At 42.4% G+C, this 15301-nt stretch overlaps 1 protein-coding gene across 1 annotated transcript in view; it reads left to right on the top strand.

Annotated features, from left to right (window-relative positions):
* PARD6G (par-6 family cell polarity regulator gamma) overlaps positions 1-14978 on the top strand; it is a 63277-nt gene extending 48299 nt beyond the window's left edge. The window contains exon 3 of the mRNA XM_058031842.1: positions 13540-14978. Coding sequence (XP_057887825.1) covers positions 13540-14399 — 860 coding nt within the window. The 3' untranslated portion in view covers positions 14400-14978. The remainder of the gene's footprint in view (positions 1-13539) is intronic.
* The last annotated feature ends 323 nt before the right edge of the window (positions 14979-15301 follow it).

The following is a 15301-nucleotide window of genomic DNA, read 5'->3' as shown; positions in this document are numbered from 1 at the left end:
ACAGGAGAGGCATAAAACCAAACAGGACAGTGGTGCTTTCCCAGGAGAAATACGTGTTACAAATGAGATTCTCCCTTCTACTGACTGGCTTTTTGATCTCTGTGATGCCTAGCTGGTCTTGAATGCTTCACCACTATTTTACTATACTTCAGGTAGTCTTAGTATCAGGATTTTCCAAATTTTTTTTTCCACAGACAAGCAGGTAATTCATAGCCACAGCCCTTTTATTTTTTAAACTTTCAGTACTGTATCTGTGTACTAAAAAGTGGACAGTAAGAGTTCAAGTGGATTCCTTTCAACTAACATATCATTTGATTTGCCACGGTCGAAGGCCTGACTTGTGTGAAATGAGCTGATACAGACAATGGCAAGATGAGCTGTCTTGTGTAGAGTTTTAGCGTGGTGATGTGGTTGTTAAATTGCATCCACGCAGAAGGAAAAACTGGAGCTGAGCAGATAAATACAATCTGCCTGCGTTTGGAGGAAAAGGAGCCCAGAAAAAAAAAATTCTACTTCTCTGTTTTATTTTATTTTTTTTTCACTGCAGCTCCCTGAATTAATGTGGTGTTAGCTGCTAAGCTAAGGACAGGTGTCCTTAACTTTGGAACTTGTTCAACCTGTCTCTGATGTTCTCTATCTGTCCTTCAGCATGGGAGGAAGCTCTGGGATCTTCCTGGTGTCTGCAGGAGGTGCCCTGCACTGATGCTTGTACAGAACAAAAAGATGCCATGCTTTGGTTCTTGACCACCTTAAAATATGTCCATAACACTTAACATAAGCACAAAGAAAACTTCCTTAACCTTGAGACTGAGTTGTCGGTTCTTAATGTTGTTCTCTACACTGCAGCTGCAAAACTTTCTCAAGCTGGTAAAATGTAAATAAGATGTTCCATTAGCTTATCTGTTATTAAAATACAGCACAACTCAGTGCTGAGTGTATGTATTCCCCTCCACCAAGAGCACCTTAGCAAAAAAGCATTTTAATCACATCTACGTCTGAGCCATTGTTTTGTTTTATATAGCTATTTGTCTTCACTTTTCATGTCCTTGGAATGCTTTTCTTCTGAAGATAGAACACATCATTGAATAAATATTCTTGTCTTGGTCACCAGTTGGCTCCTGTTGTGGGAATTCAGTATGCATTTAGTAATGCTGCCTGATCTTATTATTAAAGATCTTGCCAATTCCTAATGCATTCTAGCAATTTAAGTGAGGTGAGGAAAGACAGAAAAGGGACACTAGGCTTTTGTCTAAAGAAAGCAGAAGGGGTTTTTAATTCCTTCTTGTTTCATATGGGAGGTGAAGATGTGATCTGGCTGCTCACGGTAGAGCCCCTGTGGGACTGAAGGTGGAGAAAAGTCTCAGAAGCAGACACAAGTGGTGAGCCAAGGTTACTGGTAGCAGTTCACTGTCTGTGGGCTGGGACACAGCTTGTGTCCAAGCTTGTCAGCTCAACAGGCACTTGCCTTTTGTATGGAGGGGATGCTTCTGTTGAAAGCATTCTTGGAAACAAACTATGCAGTGTAATGAAAATAAGTCCAACATACCTCATCTGTTCTTTCCTGCCTTTGAACCCTGTAAATCCCTCCTCTTTCCTTTAAAGCTGCTGGGCTTTGCGTAACCTCTGAAGTATTCTCCAGGTTTTTAGTTTAACCATTTTAATGGGAGCTTAGTCTCCCATGAGCAGTAAACTTTTATTTTTAGCATTTCAGGATTCACAGATGAAAAGGACTTTATGTAATCAGTTCTCTTGTGTGGGATGCTTTTCTTTAAGGTGTCTTTTCTGGAACTTGAAATGGTAGTAAATCAGGAGAAGCAATTCCACACTAAGGAGTTGTACAGCAGTAGTCTGGCCACAGCTTAATTTTCCAGCTGCAGTAAAATTCATGTCCTAACATAGTTTGTGCACTTAGAGCACAGATCAGGCTGTGAAAACTGTAGGTTCTGGTAGGTGTGTGCCCCTACCCCCCAACAATCAACAGGCAAATGTGGTGATGACTCAGTGTTATTATCTCTTGTGTAACAGGAAAACTGAGATCATTAAGGGAATTCCCAGTGGCACGAATACTGGGTGTACCCGTGGCATTGGGAACCTCCGTTCATTGTGGCAGGAGATTGTTAGCAACAGACATGAGGGCTGAACTTGAGCAGTGCCTGTGTTTAGCATCTCTGGAGCAGCCCTGCCAGTCAAACCACGAGCAGAAGTGCCATCACTTGCTGCTGCTACTGGCAGAGTTACGCTTTCATTAAAAAAAACTTGTTTGGGTAGAAGCTGTACCTCTGTATTTCTGTGTTTGGTGTAACTTTGCTGGTGAAATACATGGAGTAACTGGTGCTCCCAGGAGACATGTCAGTGCTCACATCTGCCAACACTGATACTCATTAAGGAGGCAAAATGTTTGCATGAGGCCTGAATTATATTTAGTAAATAAAGTTTTCTTACATTTGAGCCGGTAAATGTCAGCTTCACTTGCCATGTGTCATGTTTTGTTCTGATATCGTGGAACCTGATCTAATTCTTTAATTTCTGAATAATCGCTTCCTGTCTGCCACTCCCTTGTTTGTATCATGTGCTCACAGGAAGAAGCACTTTTTTAAAGGAAAAAGTGCACCAGCCACGAGTTTGCCACACTCACATAATGATGGAGCATCTCAAAAGTGGGAAGAAAGAAGCCAGGTTTTAAACAATGTAAACATAGGTGGTGTACTTGGGATTTTTTTTCCTCCTGTTTGTTTTTTCAGTGTTGCAGATCAGTGCTTAATGTTCTTGGAAAAGAGAAACTTCACAGTCCAGTTAGTGGTCATCTGTGGGATAAGCCCCTCAAGTATGTAGGTGCTGTGAGTGTCAGGAGATCTTGGGCTGTCTCCTCAGGGGGAAAGTTTGCCCAAGCAGCAGCCTTTAATTACTTTGTGTACCTAATTGGGTATGGAGCTATAGCCAGTGATGGAGAAAGGAATACAGCATTAAAAAAATGTTACAGAAATCACTTAGCCAGTAACTCTACACAGCTGATCCTTCTGCCTGAATCACCATGATCCTTTAAGCTGCTTCTAAGAAAAACATGCACTTTACTGACAGAACTGGGTATGAGAGTTAAGGGCCTCCTGCTTTCTGATGATGACTGGGAAAGGTTTTTGCTAATCTAACATTAAAAGTAACAAGTTGATTTTGTTTTAAGCAGTGGAAGCAATGATTCTTGTATGTTAGTCAAGGCTTAATTTCTGTTTTGAGGATGAGGAATGGGGACATAGCTGTAACCCTCTTGCTTCATGGTGTTAAGGCAGCAAAGGAAACAAGGAGGTGACGTGCTGCTGAAGCCCAGGTAAGGGCCACCATTGCAGCAGGGCTTATGGGAGCCACATAGAAATGTGCCATGTATGTGAACGAGTGTGAAGACCACAGGGATTATGATAAATACCACACTGAGAGTCTGAGAGATCAAGTTTTTTTTTCTTTAAATATCTACTGTTTAACTGGGGGGGAAAAAAAAGTATTGTGGAGCCTCTCCCCCCACCAAGATGGCCAGCTTGTCCTTGGCTCTGTAGGGAGGATGTACGTGGGGCAAAGACAGGCAGCCCTCCTTGGACTGACATTTTTTTCCTTAGCTTGTGGCAGGACCTCAGGGTACCCCAGTAGCAGTGTTCAGCTGGGGGTGGCTGTGCACTGGGGATGGGTTGGCATTTTGTTTCCCAGGTGGGAAGTTCTTCCCAGCCTCTCTCTGCAGAGCACATCGGCTCTGTGCTGCCTGGCACGTGGCTGGGCCTCTGCAGGAGTGACTGAGCTCTAGAGAAAAGTCTCCTTTGCTTCGGCCCTCATGATCATTCAGGAAAATTCTGACTTTGCACTCTGCAGGTAGCTTTTACTGCTTTGCAACCTGTCCTCAGGAAAGAGGGCTTCCTGGCTTTTGCTTTGTTTATAACTGGGAAGAAGATGATTTCCATTTGCAAGGTGAGCAGCCATGTCTTCTGGAGGGGTAATAGTGCCACCAGCCTGGGGAAGTGTTACAGATGCAGTTTGAATTGCAATAGACTGGGCTCTTGACCTTGCTTCTCCTCTGTCTGCATTAGAAAACCAAACATTAAATATTTTTATATAGTGGGTGTCTGCAACTTTTCTGCTTTGCACCAGCAGCACTTTGAAGTGATCCTCCCTTGTCCCCCACCACCTGAGGAGCCCACGATTTTGCTTCACTTGCTGATGCTCCTTTCCAGTGCCATCATCTCCGTGCAGGACACACGGGGTTGTGCTGGCCGGACTCCTTGGTGTGGATGGATGATGGCTGGCTCAGACCTGCTCCTGCCAGGGCTCCGTGCCGCTCCTCCTCCTCCTCCTGCCCGCGGGCCTGCTCCTGCCTGCCCCGGCCTGCTGCAGCCTGGGCCCCGGGGGGCTGGAAAACGTGTCTCTGCAGGGGCAGCGCCGCCTGTTCCTGCCCCGCCGGAGCACAGGAGATAAGCTGTCTGGGATTCCCACAGTCCCAGCAGCCGGGAGGGCATCCCGGTGCATCCGGGAGGCCGCAGGTGGAGGCAGGAGCCTGCCGGTGCCGTAGGGCCCGGGCCATCCGGGGCAGCGGCTGCGTGGGGCTGATGAGACGGTGCAGCTGTCGGGGCTGGCCGCGGCCGCTGTTTGTCTTGTGACTAACCTGACTGCAGCCAGCAAAGTTTGGGAGACACCCAGAGGTCGTGACTTGAAAGACAAGTGTTGTAATTGATTTCTTATGCCACGCTTGTTTTGAAGCCTTTTTAATTCCATGATAAGAGGCAGAATCTGGACTTCATTTACAATCCGCTGGGTTGGAGGCAGGAACCAGAAAAGTGCTTTGAGAAGCACTGCAAATGTTTTTCTCTCCCTCCCCTCCTTTGCAGGATGTATGTGACATTATCACACCACAACAGTGAAGCTATAAAAACATTGTTATGTCCTTTTTTGTTGAAGAGAGAAAACACAACCTTAGAAAAAATGCTCACTGCATAAAACCACATCTTTCTCTGAGAAAGTCTGGTAGCAACTTCAGAACACTCCAGGATAAAGTGTGTGGAAGAGATTGACTTGGAGACTTATATTTCTTTGAGACTTATATTTTCATTAAATATGAACTTCTCCACAGTTCAGTGACTTTTTTTAAAAATTATTTTTACTGGGAATTTTGAAGAATAAGTGAAAAGGCACTTCCTAGCTTGCCTGCCTGAACTAGCTTGGGATGAATAAGGTGTTACTCAGCAAAAGAATGCATGAGAAAGAATTACTTCAGAACAGAAAACAGTCTTTTTGGTAGTATCCTTGTTTGTCCCAGATTTAATGTTTGTAGCCTTTGAGTGTCTCTCTTACCACCTTTGAATAAGTGCTTCCAGTTCTGGGGTATCTGTTCCTTCCAAGAAGGAAAACTGCTTGCATGCTACAGAAACATGAATTAGCAGGTAGCTGAGCACGGGGCAATAAAAGAATCTTGATCGCTATCAGTTTTGCTTTTAGCTATGGAGGGAGGATCACCCTAGAGTGGAGAGGAGGAGAACACCTGGCAGAGAAGTGGCATAAGTGGCAGACAGTAGCAGAAGGGAGTGTGAAGTACCACACTGGCTTCAGTTCCCTCGGGTGAGCCGCAAGCTGTGTTATCTGGGTAATAGAGATCCTGCCTTCCTCACCTCTGTTGGCTGTTGAAATGATCTTTGATGCTGATCAAGTTACCTCTGAACAGAGGAAAAGGCTGTGTTTTAATGTTTTCGTCTGTAGGATGATGGTTTTGATCAGGTTCAGTATTGCAGCCCTTAAAAATAATTTCATTTCACCTCTGCCTGTGTAAATAGTCTCGTCATGTACATATACCACCTTTATTTTATGCTGCTTGATGTTGTGCTGCTTTTCAAGCCACATTTTAAGCTTCTCCTGAGACTAGTATGAGACAAAAATTTTGTTTCTTTTCAGAGGTATAAAATTCATATTCTAAATTCATGTGATCCTGAGGTGAATTTATTTTTATTACTTTTGGTTTTTCCAAATATTGCAGCTATGAAAAATAGAATTATATTCTCCTGAATTTGCTCTTTGGCACAATCTGTAAGCATTTAATGCCTTGCACGCTTTACACTTGTTCAAGAAGTAATATTTTCTACTACCAATTGGGAAACTGTTGTATTCAATATTCACATGATAAAATTTACCACTTTTTGTGTCATTAATGAGATTTTTATTGTATCTGTACTGGCTAATAAGTTATTGCAGTTTCATCTCTCATTTTGTTTTGCATAGCACATACACATTTTCTGTTGGAAAAAGTGATTCCTTTAGTGCCTGTTTGAGGGAACAAATGGTGCTCCCCTCAATTGTCTGATCTTATTGAATAGGATGGTGTTTGCAGGGGAAAATGGAGTGGCTGAAATAGAATAGTTAAAGGTTGCTTTTTAATAACTTTAAATCTTAAATTATAACTTGCTGAATAGATTGTTTGAAATTATCGGTTGTGGAGGGTGGTTTTGAGTGTGATTTTTTTTTGCTCCCCAAACATCTTTGAATAGGATTGATAGCCCTCCCATTTTGGTGGCATCAGCTGAATGAACACAGTTGTTGATGGTTGCTGGGAGTTGTTGGATACATGGTGCAGGCCAGCAGGAGAGCTGCTTACAGGTGATGCTCTGCAGGCATCACCCATCCAGTACTGCTGCTGGGTGTCCTCACTGCTGACTGTCCTGGGAAGCCAGCTCAGCGTCAAAGCCTCCCTGGGGCAGCACCTGTGACCTGGCACGAACATCATAATGATTGATATCTGAGAAGTGCAGCAGAACATGACTCCTCCCAACTTCCGACTGACCTCCTGCAGGAAGTGGGAAAGATTAACCAATGCTTTAAAAAAACCTGGCAATGAAGCCAAAGCTTTAACCCCACAATTTTCTAGCGCTGCAATAATGTTATCTTGGCATAATGTGGTTTGTGGAAAGCAGCAATGGGAGAAAAGCTGTTGTTTCTGGCATGTTTTAGGATAGAAGAGAAGTCACATATCAAACTTAGAGGAAGAAAACCCTTAAAATCCTAGTAATCACTATCTGCACATCCACTGTAAAATTTGGAGTCCTGTAGTTGGCTTATGGGACAGTTTGGAAAGCTGGGTTTTGATGTTTCTGAGGACAAGGATAACTTTGGGAGGCACGTGTCTGGATGGTTACTTATATTTGGTAGCACCCATCTCTTCCAAAGGCCTCACTTCTTTCATGGGACGAACTTGCAGGTCATGCTTCTGCTCCACTGAAGCAGGGCTGGGAGTCAAAAGCAAGGGCCTCCTGCTGGGAAAGGAAGAGATTCAGCAAGGGAACAGTGGCCTCTGATGACAAGAATTGAGAAGTGCAGGAGGCCACGCCAGCAGCACAGGCTAAAGTCCCAAGGAATTGATTGTCTCCATCCTCAAGGCAACCAGCTTAAAAATGTTTCTTATCCATGTCTGACACTGTAAAGAGACAGATTAATGAAATGCTAGTTTTGACTGCTGTAACATGCTAAACCAAAGAGCAAAATAACATTTACCTTCTTGAGAGAAGGTAGGATATTTCAAGTTTATAAATATGTTGGAAGTAGAGATACATTTGGATTTTACACCTGTGTTAGGTTGTAATCCTAACCTACTAATGAACACTTCCTAAGTAGGAAGGCAAATTTATCTCTAGTGCTGATTCTGCAGTTTATTAGGCATAGTTCCTGCTTCAAAAGTCCTGTTGAATGTTAATGATAAACTATAACATTTAGGTGGTCTTCTAAATGTTGATAAGATTGTGTCCAGTTTCTTCTGATACAGTTATACGAGGGGAGAGGGGGAGTGAGTATCTGCGTGTGGGTCTGTACATGTGTGGGATACATTACTTGATTTTTGACAGAATAGCAGCTACAACTTCTTTACCTACAGAGTGGTTTTTTTTTTGTTTGGTTCACCCAGAGGTTGCTGGCAGCAGTATGGCTTTTTTTTTTTAATATTCCTGCAACACATACAATGCAATGTTAGCATTCAGATAACCTTCTTTTTCCCACCATTAAATACTCCTTGATGAGCAGTATTGGCACTGGTCCTGCCCCCAAGTCATAGTTCATTTTGTATCTGTTTCCTCTTAAATCCCTTTGCATGCAGTCAGCCTTACAGGTCATAAATGAGAGACTGCCAGGTTATTTGCTGTCTGATTGCTTTCACAAATGCTTCTGGTGTTGATCTTTCTAAGAAAATAGAAAGTGATTGCAGTTTCTGTCAAACATGGGCAGGGTTTTGTAGCCAGGACACAGAAAAGTAGAAGAGTTAAAAATGACACGTTCCCTTGAAGTGGCTTTATGACTGCTGCTAATTTGAATGCTCAGTAATAGAGATCTGTTGGATGGAGGGGTTACCCTTCACTATTAATGACTCATTGGCCTCCTTCCCAAGCTGCCTGAAGTGCTGCTCTCCCTAGTGGAAGTAATTTTGTCTTTGAAGTACTTTCCAGGGCTGTCAACTAACGTTCCACAGTTCCCAGAGGAAATAATAAGCCATGAGTGCATGTACACTGAAAATGTAGAGTCTGAAACTAAACTGTTCCTATAGGAGCCTGGCAGTCTGCTTCTCTGTGGAATTCAGCTTGTTTATACAATCTTATCTGGCTAAGCTTTGGTATTTTATCTGGCAGGCAATTCCTATGAAAAGCAGCTGTCCAAGCAGTGGGAGTGGTGCTCCTGGTGGTTTTTTCAGGTCTATAATTTCTTGTTTCATGTAAATTACAGAAATAAAATACTCTCTTGGCTACAACCAAATGCTCTAAGCAGTTTTCTTAGCCTTATAAATAGCCCTTCAGTATGCTCTGCTGTTATGTCCTGTGTGACTTAACGATAGGATTTGTGATGCCCACTAGGAAGATGTAAGGTGTTCTGTAAAGCCACAGGATGACTACAGAATTGTTAGAAGAGCAAAGTTATAGATTTTACAGGTATTTTTTTAACCATCACCATCAGTGTTGGCAAGAAAATGAGCACAGTCTCCATCTCTGCATGAAGAGATCTGTACATGTAACTTCTCTAACAGAAAGGGCCCTATGGGTAAGTAGGTAGTTTTAAAAAACCCAAAAACACCTCACTGACCAAACACATAGTAACAGAAAAGACTCAGCCAAATACTTCAGATTTAGTGTAACTCATTAATAAAGAAAATGTTTCTTCAAACATACTGAAAACTGAAGCTTTTGGGGCAAAGAGCGCCTACAGCCTACAAAGGCGTCTGAGGATGTTTTGTGTAGCTTTGGTTGCACATTCAAGTAAGAGAGATAAAAGGTCAGTTCTTCTCCAACTGTGGTAAATTATGTTCCTCATCTCTTTTTACAGGAACAGTATTTTCAGTCAAAAGCAAATTATGGGCACAAGTAAAATTCAGTCCAAGTCTGTTAAAGTTTAGTGATTATCCAGGATTATCCATCCAGTTCGTAGTACATCTTATCTGAAAGCACTGCATTTTGTAGATTAAAAGTATTCATATAATCTGGTGTGTTCTAAGAAATGAGGAACATGTTCAAGACCCAAAAGACTAATTCTCCCTCTGTCACCTGTATGTATGCAAGTAACATTTAAGTCTAGCCTCCTTTGAGACATAAGAAAATACAAGTCCCTGTAAGATTCAGTGCTTTAAGCATTGTTCAGATGTGCCATTTGATGCCACTTCTCATGCTAGTGTACATGCAAACTTCTATAGACCCCTTCTGTTGTGCAAAAGGGAATTTGATATGGTAACAAATGAAAAATGAGCTCTGTCTGGTTCCATATGGTACATTCTGGTCTTGCCTGAGACCTGGCATCAAGCACAGTCCATTTCTTTAGCTGAAGCAGTATTCCTGCTTGCAATCCTGTATGGTAGAAACTCAAAACCCAACCAGTTGCTGACCTTCATAAAAAGAGTGTCATCATAAATTATGCACTGATACAGTTTCCATTTCAGCCTGACACATGGCACCTGAGCAGTTTAGTACTGGTCACCTTTTTGTGACCACCCCACAGCTGATAAAAGTCAATTATGTTGGCTGAGGTCTCCCAGTTCCCTTGTGAAGAAGGAAATTTTATTTTCATTTTGGTGGGGATTGATGACTTTCTGCTGCCACAGCAACAGCTAATTATGTTAAACTTCAGTTTACATACTTTGCTTTATTCCTGCAGCAAGAGTAGTGGTTCTAAATAACATTGAGGGTGTAGCTGTTTAGTTCTGCAGGATTGTTTTGTTTGGTTTTACTATTTTTTTTTTATTTTAAGGTGATGTCTCAAGTGAATGTAACCACTAGAGAGTGGGTTATCTTGAATTCAAGTAATGTAATATTCCCTGTATTGTCAAAGAGCATGTATTCTGAACTGCAGATTTTTTTCTAGAAAATAAAGTTAGTATTTTTTCTTTAAAACTCTTCAAATTAACTCTCATTTCTCCAACCTGTAATATCTTTTAACAGTTTTTTACCTGTTACAATTCGATTTCATTTTCCTCATATAGAACTCCATTTATTGTCAGAGTTGGAAACTACTGCTTGGCCACTGTTTTAAAAACAAAAACTCCAGTCATCAGCAGGACATGGACTTCATTTTTTAACATGGTCCAGCCCTGTAATACTAAATCCTAGAACAGTCAGTGGTCCCACAGTGAAAGTAACCTGCATCACTTGTAATGTAATCCCTACTCATGCCTGGTTTGTGTTTGGAGGAAAAAGTTAGCATTTTTGTGGTGAGAAGGGCTTTTTGTTATTAAAGGGGGTTGGTTGTTTTGAAGCTGTTCAGAGGTTAGGAATGCTGGCAATTATCTGGGGAGACTGGTTAGTGGGCTGAGCACAGGTGAGGAGGTCACAAGCCCAAAACAATCACTTCTTTTGTGCCAGTGCCCTGCAGTGGTTCAGCTCAAGGGAGACGCCTCAAAAATTACTTATGTGTGTAAGGAGGGCCATCATACTTCTGTGACTTTGCTACTTTATCATCACAAAGTTGCATCTTGTGAGAATTAACTCTCTAGGTTGTTGTTAATTTAAGGGAAAGAAAACAGTTTTGTCAACAAATATTCTCAGATTAATTATTTGGTAAAACTTTTGCAAGTTTGCCTTAAAGTAATTAAGTATTAATATTCTTACAGACAGAGAGAGGGATGTAACAGCTACCTGCTGTTACAGGGGATAGATGGCTAACCAGGGCATGTGTTTCATTTTACCTGCAGTGCTATGAACTGTACTGACCTGCCTAATTTTCTGAGTCTTTAAGGAATGGAGTTTTTGTTTTAAGCTTTTTTGCCAGTACTCCTAGAGACAGTCTAAAATGCTTAAACCCATGTGTAATTTTAATTGGCATCTTAAACTGAAAATTTTGTGATCTTGGATCTTAAGGCAGAGCAGTACTGTTCTACAGCATTGTATTTCAAGTAAGGAAGGAACCTGGATTCTAGATCTGAAGCCCCAAGTTGTTTTCATAGAACTGTCACAGAAATTTATCAGTGAATTGTGGGGGTGAGCCGGGCACAGTGTTGGAGACTGGTGATGAAAGACATCTCTTGTACACCCATACTTTTCAAGGAAAAATATTTGTTGTGAACCTTTGGAATCATCCATCAGAAGTAGCTGAATGTGATGGTGATCTTGTTGATGGAAGAAGAGGAATAACACCTGGCTTTGGCTGCAGTAATTGGTACTGTACTCAAGAGTAGTCACTGCACTGACTGTTCACCAGGTGGACTTGAGAAGGTGCCATCTCTCCGCAGTCACTGTTTTGGCTGTGAATACCCTTCCAGAAACCAGTTGGGAGCTTCTTGTGTTTGGGGGATTGTAAGGACTTCCAATCCTGTGCCTTACCAGTCTAAATAACACAACAGGGGCTGTGCAGCTGGTACAGCTCTGAACATCCTGGGAAGAGAGAGAAGAGGTGAATGTGGAGTTAAACACAATAGATTTGTCCAAGGAATATCTTCATTTCACAGAAACTTTTTCTTCAGGATGACCTTCCAGATGTCCTGTGATGTTACTATAGCCAGTGTAAATAAGTTATAGGAAAATTAAGAAATAATATTTCTGAAGTCTTTAAATTTTTTTTCCAGCCCAAAGGACTATGTTGATTCACTGTATAACTTAGACTGGAAGGGACCACCTCTGGAGCCCACCTAATCTAACACCCTGCTCTGAGGAGGCTGAGTTAGGTCAGGTTGCTACTGACCACTTTTTTTTAGTGTCCTTTAATTAGTGTAATTTAATATCACATAATTGAAGTCTGTCAATAATGCATCTTGAAAGTGGACTTGAAAATAAAACCTTGCAAGACATAAAAATGCAATTATAAGCTTGTTTTTACTAACACCCTTTTCCCTCCTCCAACCTTTATCAGGTATTGTCTTACTCTTTCAAACATTAATTTGTCAGAGAAGCAATTTTCTTAGTGGCAGCTCTGAAATTGTACTTTGTATGGTACTGATTGTCTTCAACAGGAGAATAAACTGCAAGTCTGTTAGTTTATCTGAAAAGTATGCTTAAACTCCTGGTGAAATAACTTTCCAGCTAGTGCATGGTTCATGTCTAATATATGCACAGTATTTTTGAGATGCGGTGATGCAATTTGTACACCACCAACTTCACGATTTAAGTATTTTTTATGCAAAGCACAACATGAACTTCTTATGTGGAATAACTTAGTTTACTTGGATGAATTAAAGGTGATCACTTTTCATGTGCCCTTGAGATAACTGCTACCGAGACTGAAATATTTAAACAATTTTAAACTGCAGACCCCAGAAAGGCATTTTCCTGTGAATCTTGCTCTCAAGGAGGGAGAGTGGGTTTGAATCCATGTCCATTCTGTGATCCTTAGCATACAGACTAAGCAGAGGAGTTTCCTTCTACCTGCTTCTCTTTCTGCCAGGCTGCTTGCTTACACACTACTTTTTTGTTATATGGCACTTTTAGCGCTTTTTATTGCTTATATACTTCAGCTGAACTGAAGTGAAATACTCCAGAGAGTAAAGTGATATAGCAAGAGATGCATATTAACAAAATTCCCTTAACTAGAAAAGCCTAGACTGAAAACATCTCTAACTACTCTCTTGCACTCTTGCTTTCATGTTTGTACCTGAGGTTAAGGCAGAGTATTGGGTATCAAAACATTCCCCAATTCAGACTTTTAGGTTAGGAATGCATATACGCTCCTTGCCCACTTGGGAGGTATGTGTAAGATTACAGTCCAGCTCCGAAAATGCAGTCTCACGTCCAAGATGGTGTATCAGGCTTGCAGCAAGAAACTGCTTTCTGTGCAGCTGACAAGAGTTGAGAATCAGAAGTCTTTTTTCTCCAAAACATGGAAGAAGTATGGGGAGTTATTGTAAATAATTAATTCATTCTGAGTGTTGTGCTACTGGACATAAAGTGAAACAAAGATTAGAGTAAATGGAAGAATTAATTTGCTTTTTCCCATATTAGTATTATTTTTTCCTATTATTATTATTTCCATATTGCTATTAGTGCCTTCACTGAACCAATTGGAGGAAGAAAATGGCCTGCAGATTGAATTATTCTGTTTGATACATTGGTACTGTTTCTCTTTCAGATGAAGTGGACTACAGCAATTTCGGGACCAATACACTGTCGAGGAAGAAGAAGGCTCTGGTGACACTGCGCAATGACAACCTCCGCCGGCGTCCCCACATCAACATTAGCATGCCTCACGATTTTAGACCGGTGTCTTCCATAATTGATGTGGACATCCTCCCTGAAACACACAGGAGAGTGAGGCTGTATCGACACGGGTGTGAGAAACCCCTGGGGTTTTACATTCGCGACGGCACCAGTGTAAGGGTGACTCCTCACGGACTGGAAAAAGTCCCCGGTATCTTCATCTCCCGTATGGTTCCTGGTGGCTTGGCAGAGAGCACGGGCTTGCTGGCTGTGAATGACGAAGTCCTGGAAGTCAATGGCATTGAAGTAGCAGGAAAGACTCTTGACCAGGTCACAGACATGATGATTGCCAACAGCCATAATCTCATTATCACGGTCAAGCCAGCAAACCAGAGGAACAATATTATTCGGAGCAGTAGGATGTCTGGTAGCTCTGGCCAGTCTACAGACAGCACTGCGAGTCACCATAGCTTGCCTACACCCCACGTGCTGCAGAACTTCCACCCTGATGAAATGGAGAGTGACGAAGAGGCTGACATTGTCATCGAGGGTGGTCTGGAGCCACAACACATTCCTAAACTGCACAGCCTTACTTCCAGTAGCCTCTCTCGAATCAATGGCAGCAGCCTTAGCCACAGACTTCAAAGGGACCTGGTGCTCAACAACAGCTCTGGCCGAGAAAGCAACGGCAACCTCCACAAATTACTCAGTTCCTTAAAAACTGATCCCCGACACAGTCTGGTTATCCCCAGAGGAGGTATCGAGGAGGACGGAACAGTCATTACACTTTAGTAGCAATTTCTGCAATTCTCCTTACAGTCTTAAGTGCCAATTGGGACAATCGACTCGTGCAGCACGTGCACGAAACAGGGAGCTGACATTCACAGACCTCACGGGTGCAGAAAATTGTTGCTTTCTAGGAAACGTGGCATCTGGAGTTAGACATAAAACTGTCATGCACTGCAAAACTCGTCAGGAGAAAGCCAGAGTGCAAAACCTGGTTTATGTCCCAGCCCTGAAGTGAGAACACAAATTTGTTTTAGTTGGTATAAACCTAAGCAGTCTTACAGGCTACCCATGGCAGTGTTATGTACTCGGGTTTGAAAGCATGGGTAGATGTATTTATACATGCATATATATGAATTAGATTTTAATAGTAACAGGCATGTCTATTTGAAGTGGAACCTGGTTTTCTTCTAATACCAGCTAAGGAGAGAGTGCTTCTTAATAGCTATACCGTCTTCTTCTGTTACATACAGCCAGCCCTTCTGCCGACTTGTTTACACCATCTTTTCAGCGTTATGTCTAATCCAGACGAGCTCTGTAAAAGCAGCCGTTTCCTATTCCGGTGGCAGCAGCGTTCGGGAGACGCTGCAGACCCATTTTCCAAAGGAAACGATGGAAATCCATATCCATGTAAAGCCGCGTGTTGCCCGCGGCCCGAGGGGCGGCGCCGGCTCTGGCCGCGGCTGCCGGGCCATGGGCGCCACCTGCCGGCCGGCGGGGGCACCGCAGCGGGGGCAGCGCCGCTGCCCCCTTGTATTCTCTCACCATATTTATTAGATGATACCTCCTTTTTTTATTTGTTTGATTTTTTTCCCCCCTTCCCGCATCATCTCTGTTTTTTCAAAATCATGGTTCATGTGAGTTTTTAGGCGTGCAAGCCTCAGAGCTGACACAGGTCCTTGCTGTAC

Source organism: Melospiza georgiana, chromosome 1, assembly GCF_028018845.1.
Source record: "Melospiza georgiana isolate bMelGeo1 chromosome 1, bMelGeo1.pri, whole genome shotgun sequence".
Lineage (NCBI taxonomy): Eukaryota > Metazoa > Chordata > Aves > Passeriformes > Passerellidae > Melospiza > Melospiza georgiana.
This window is presented reverse-complemented; position numbering and strand designations above follow the sequence as displayed.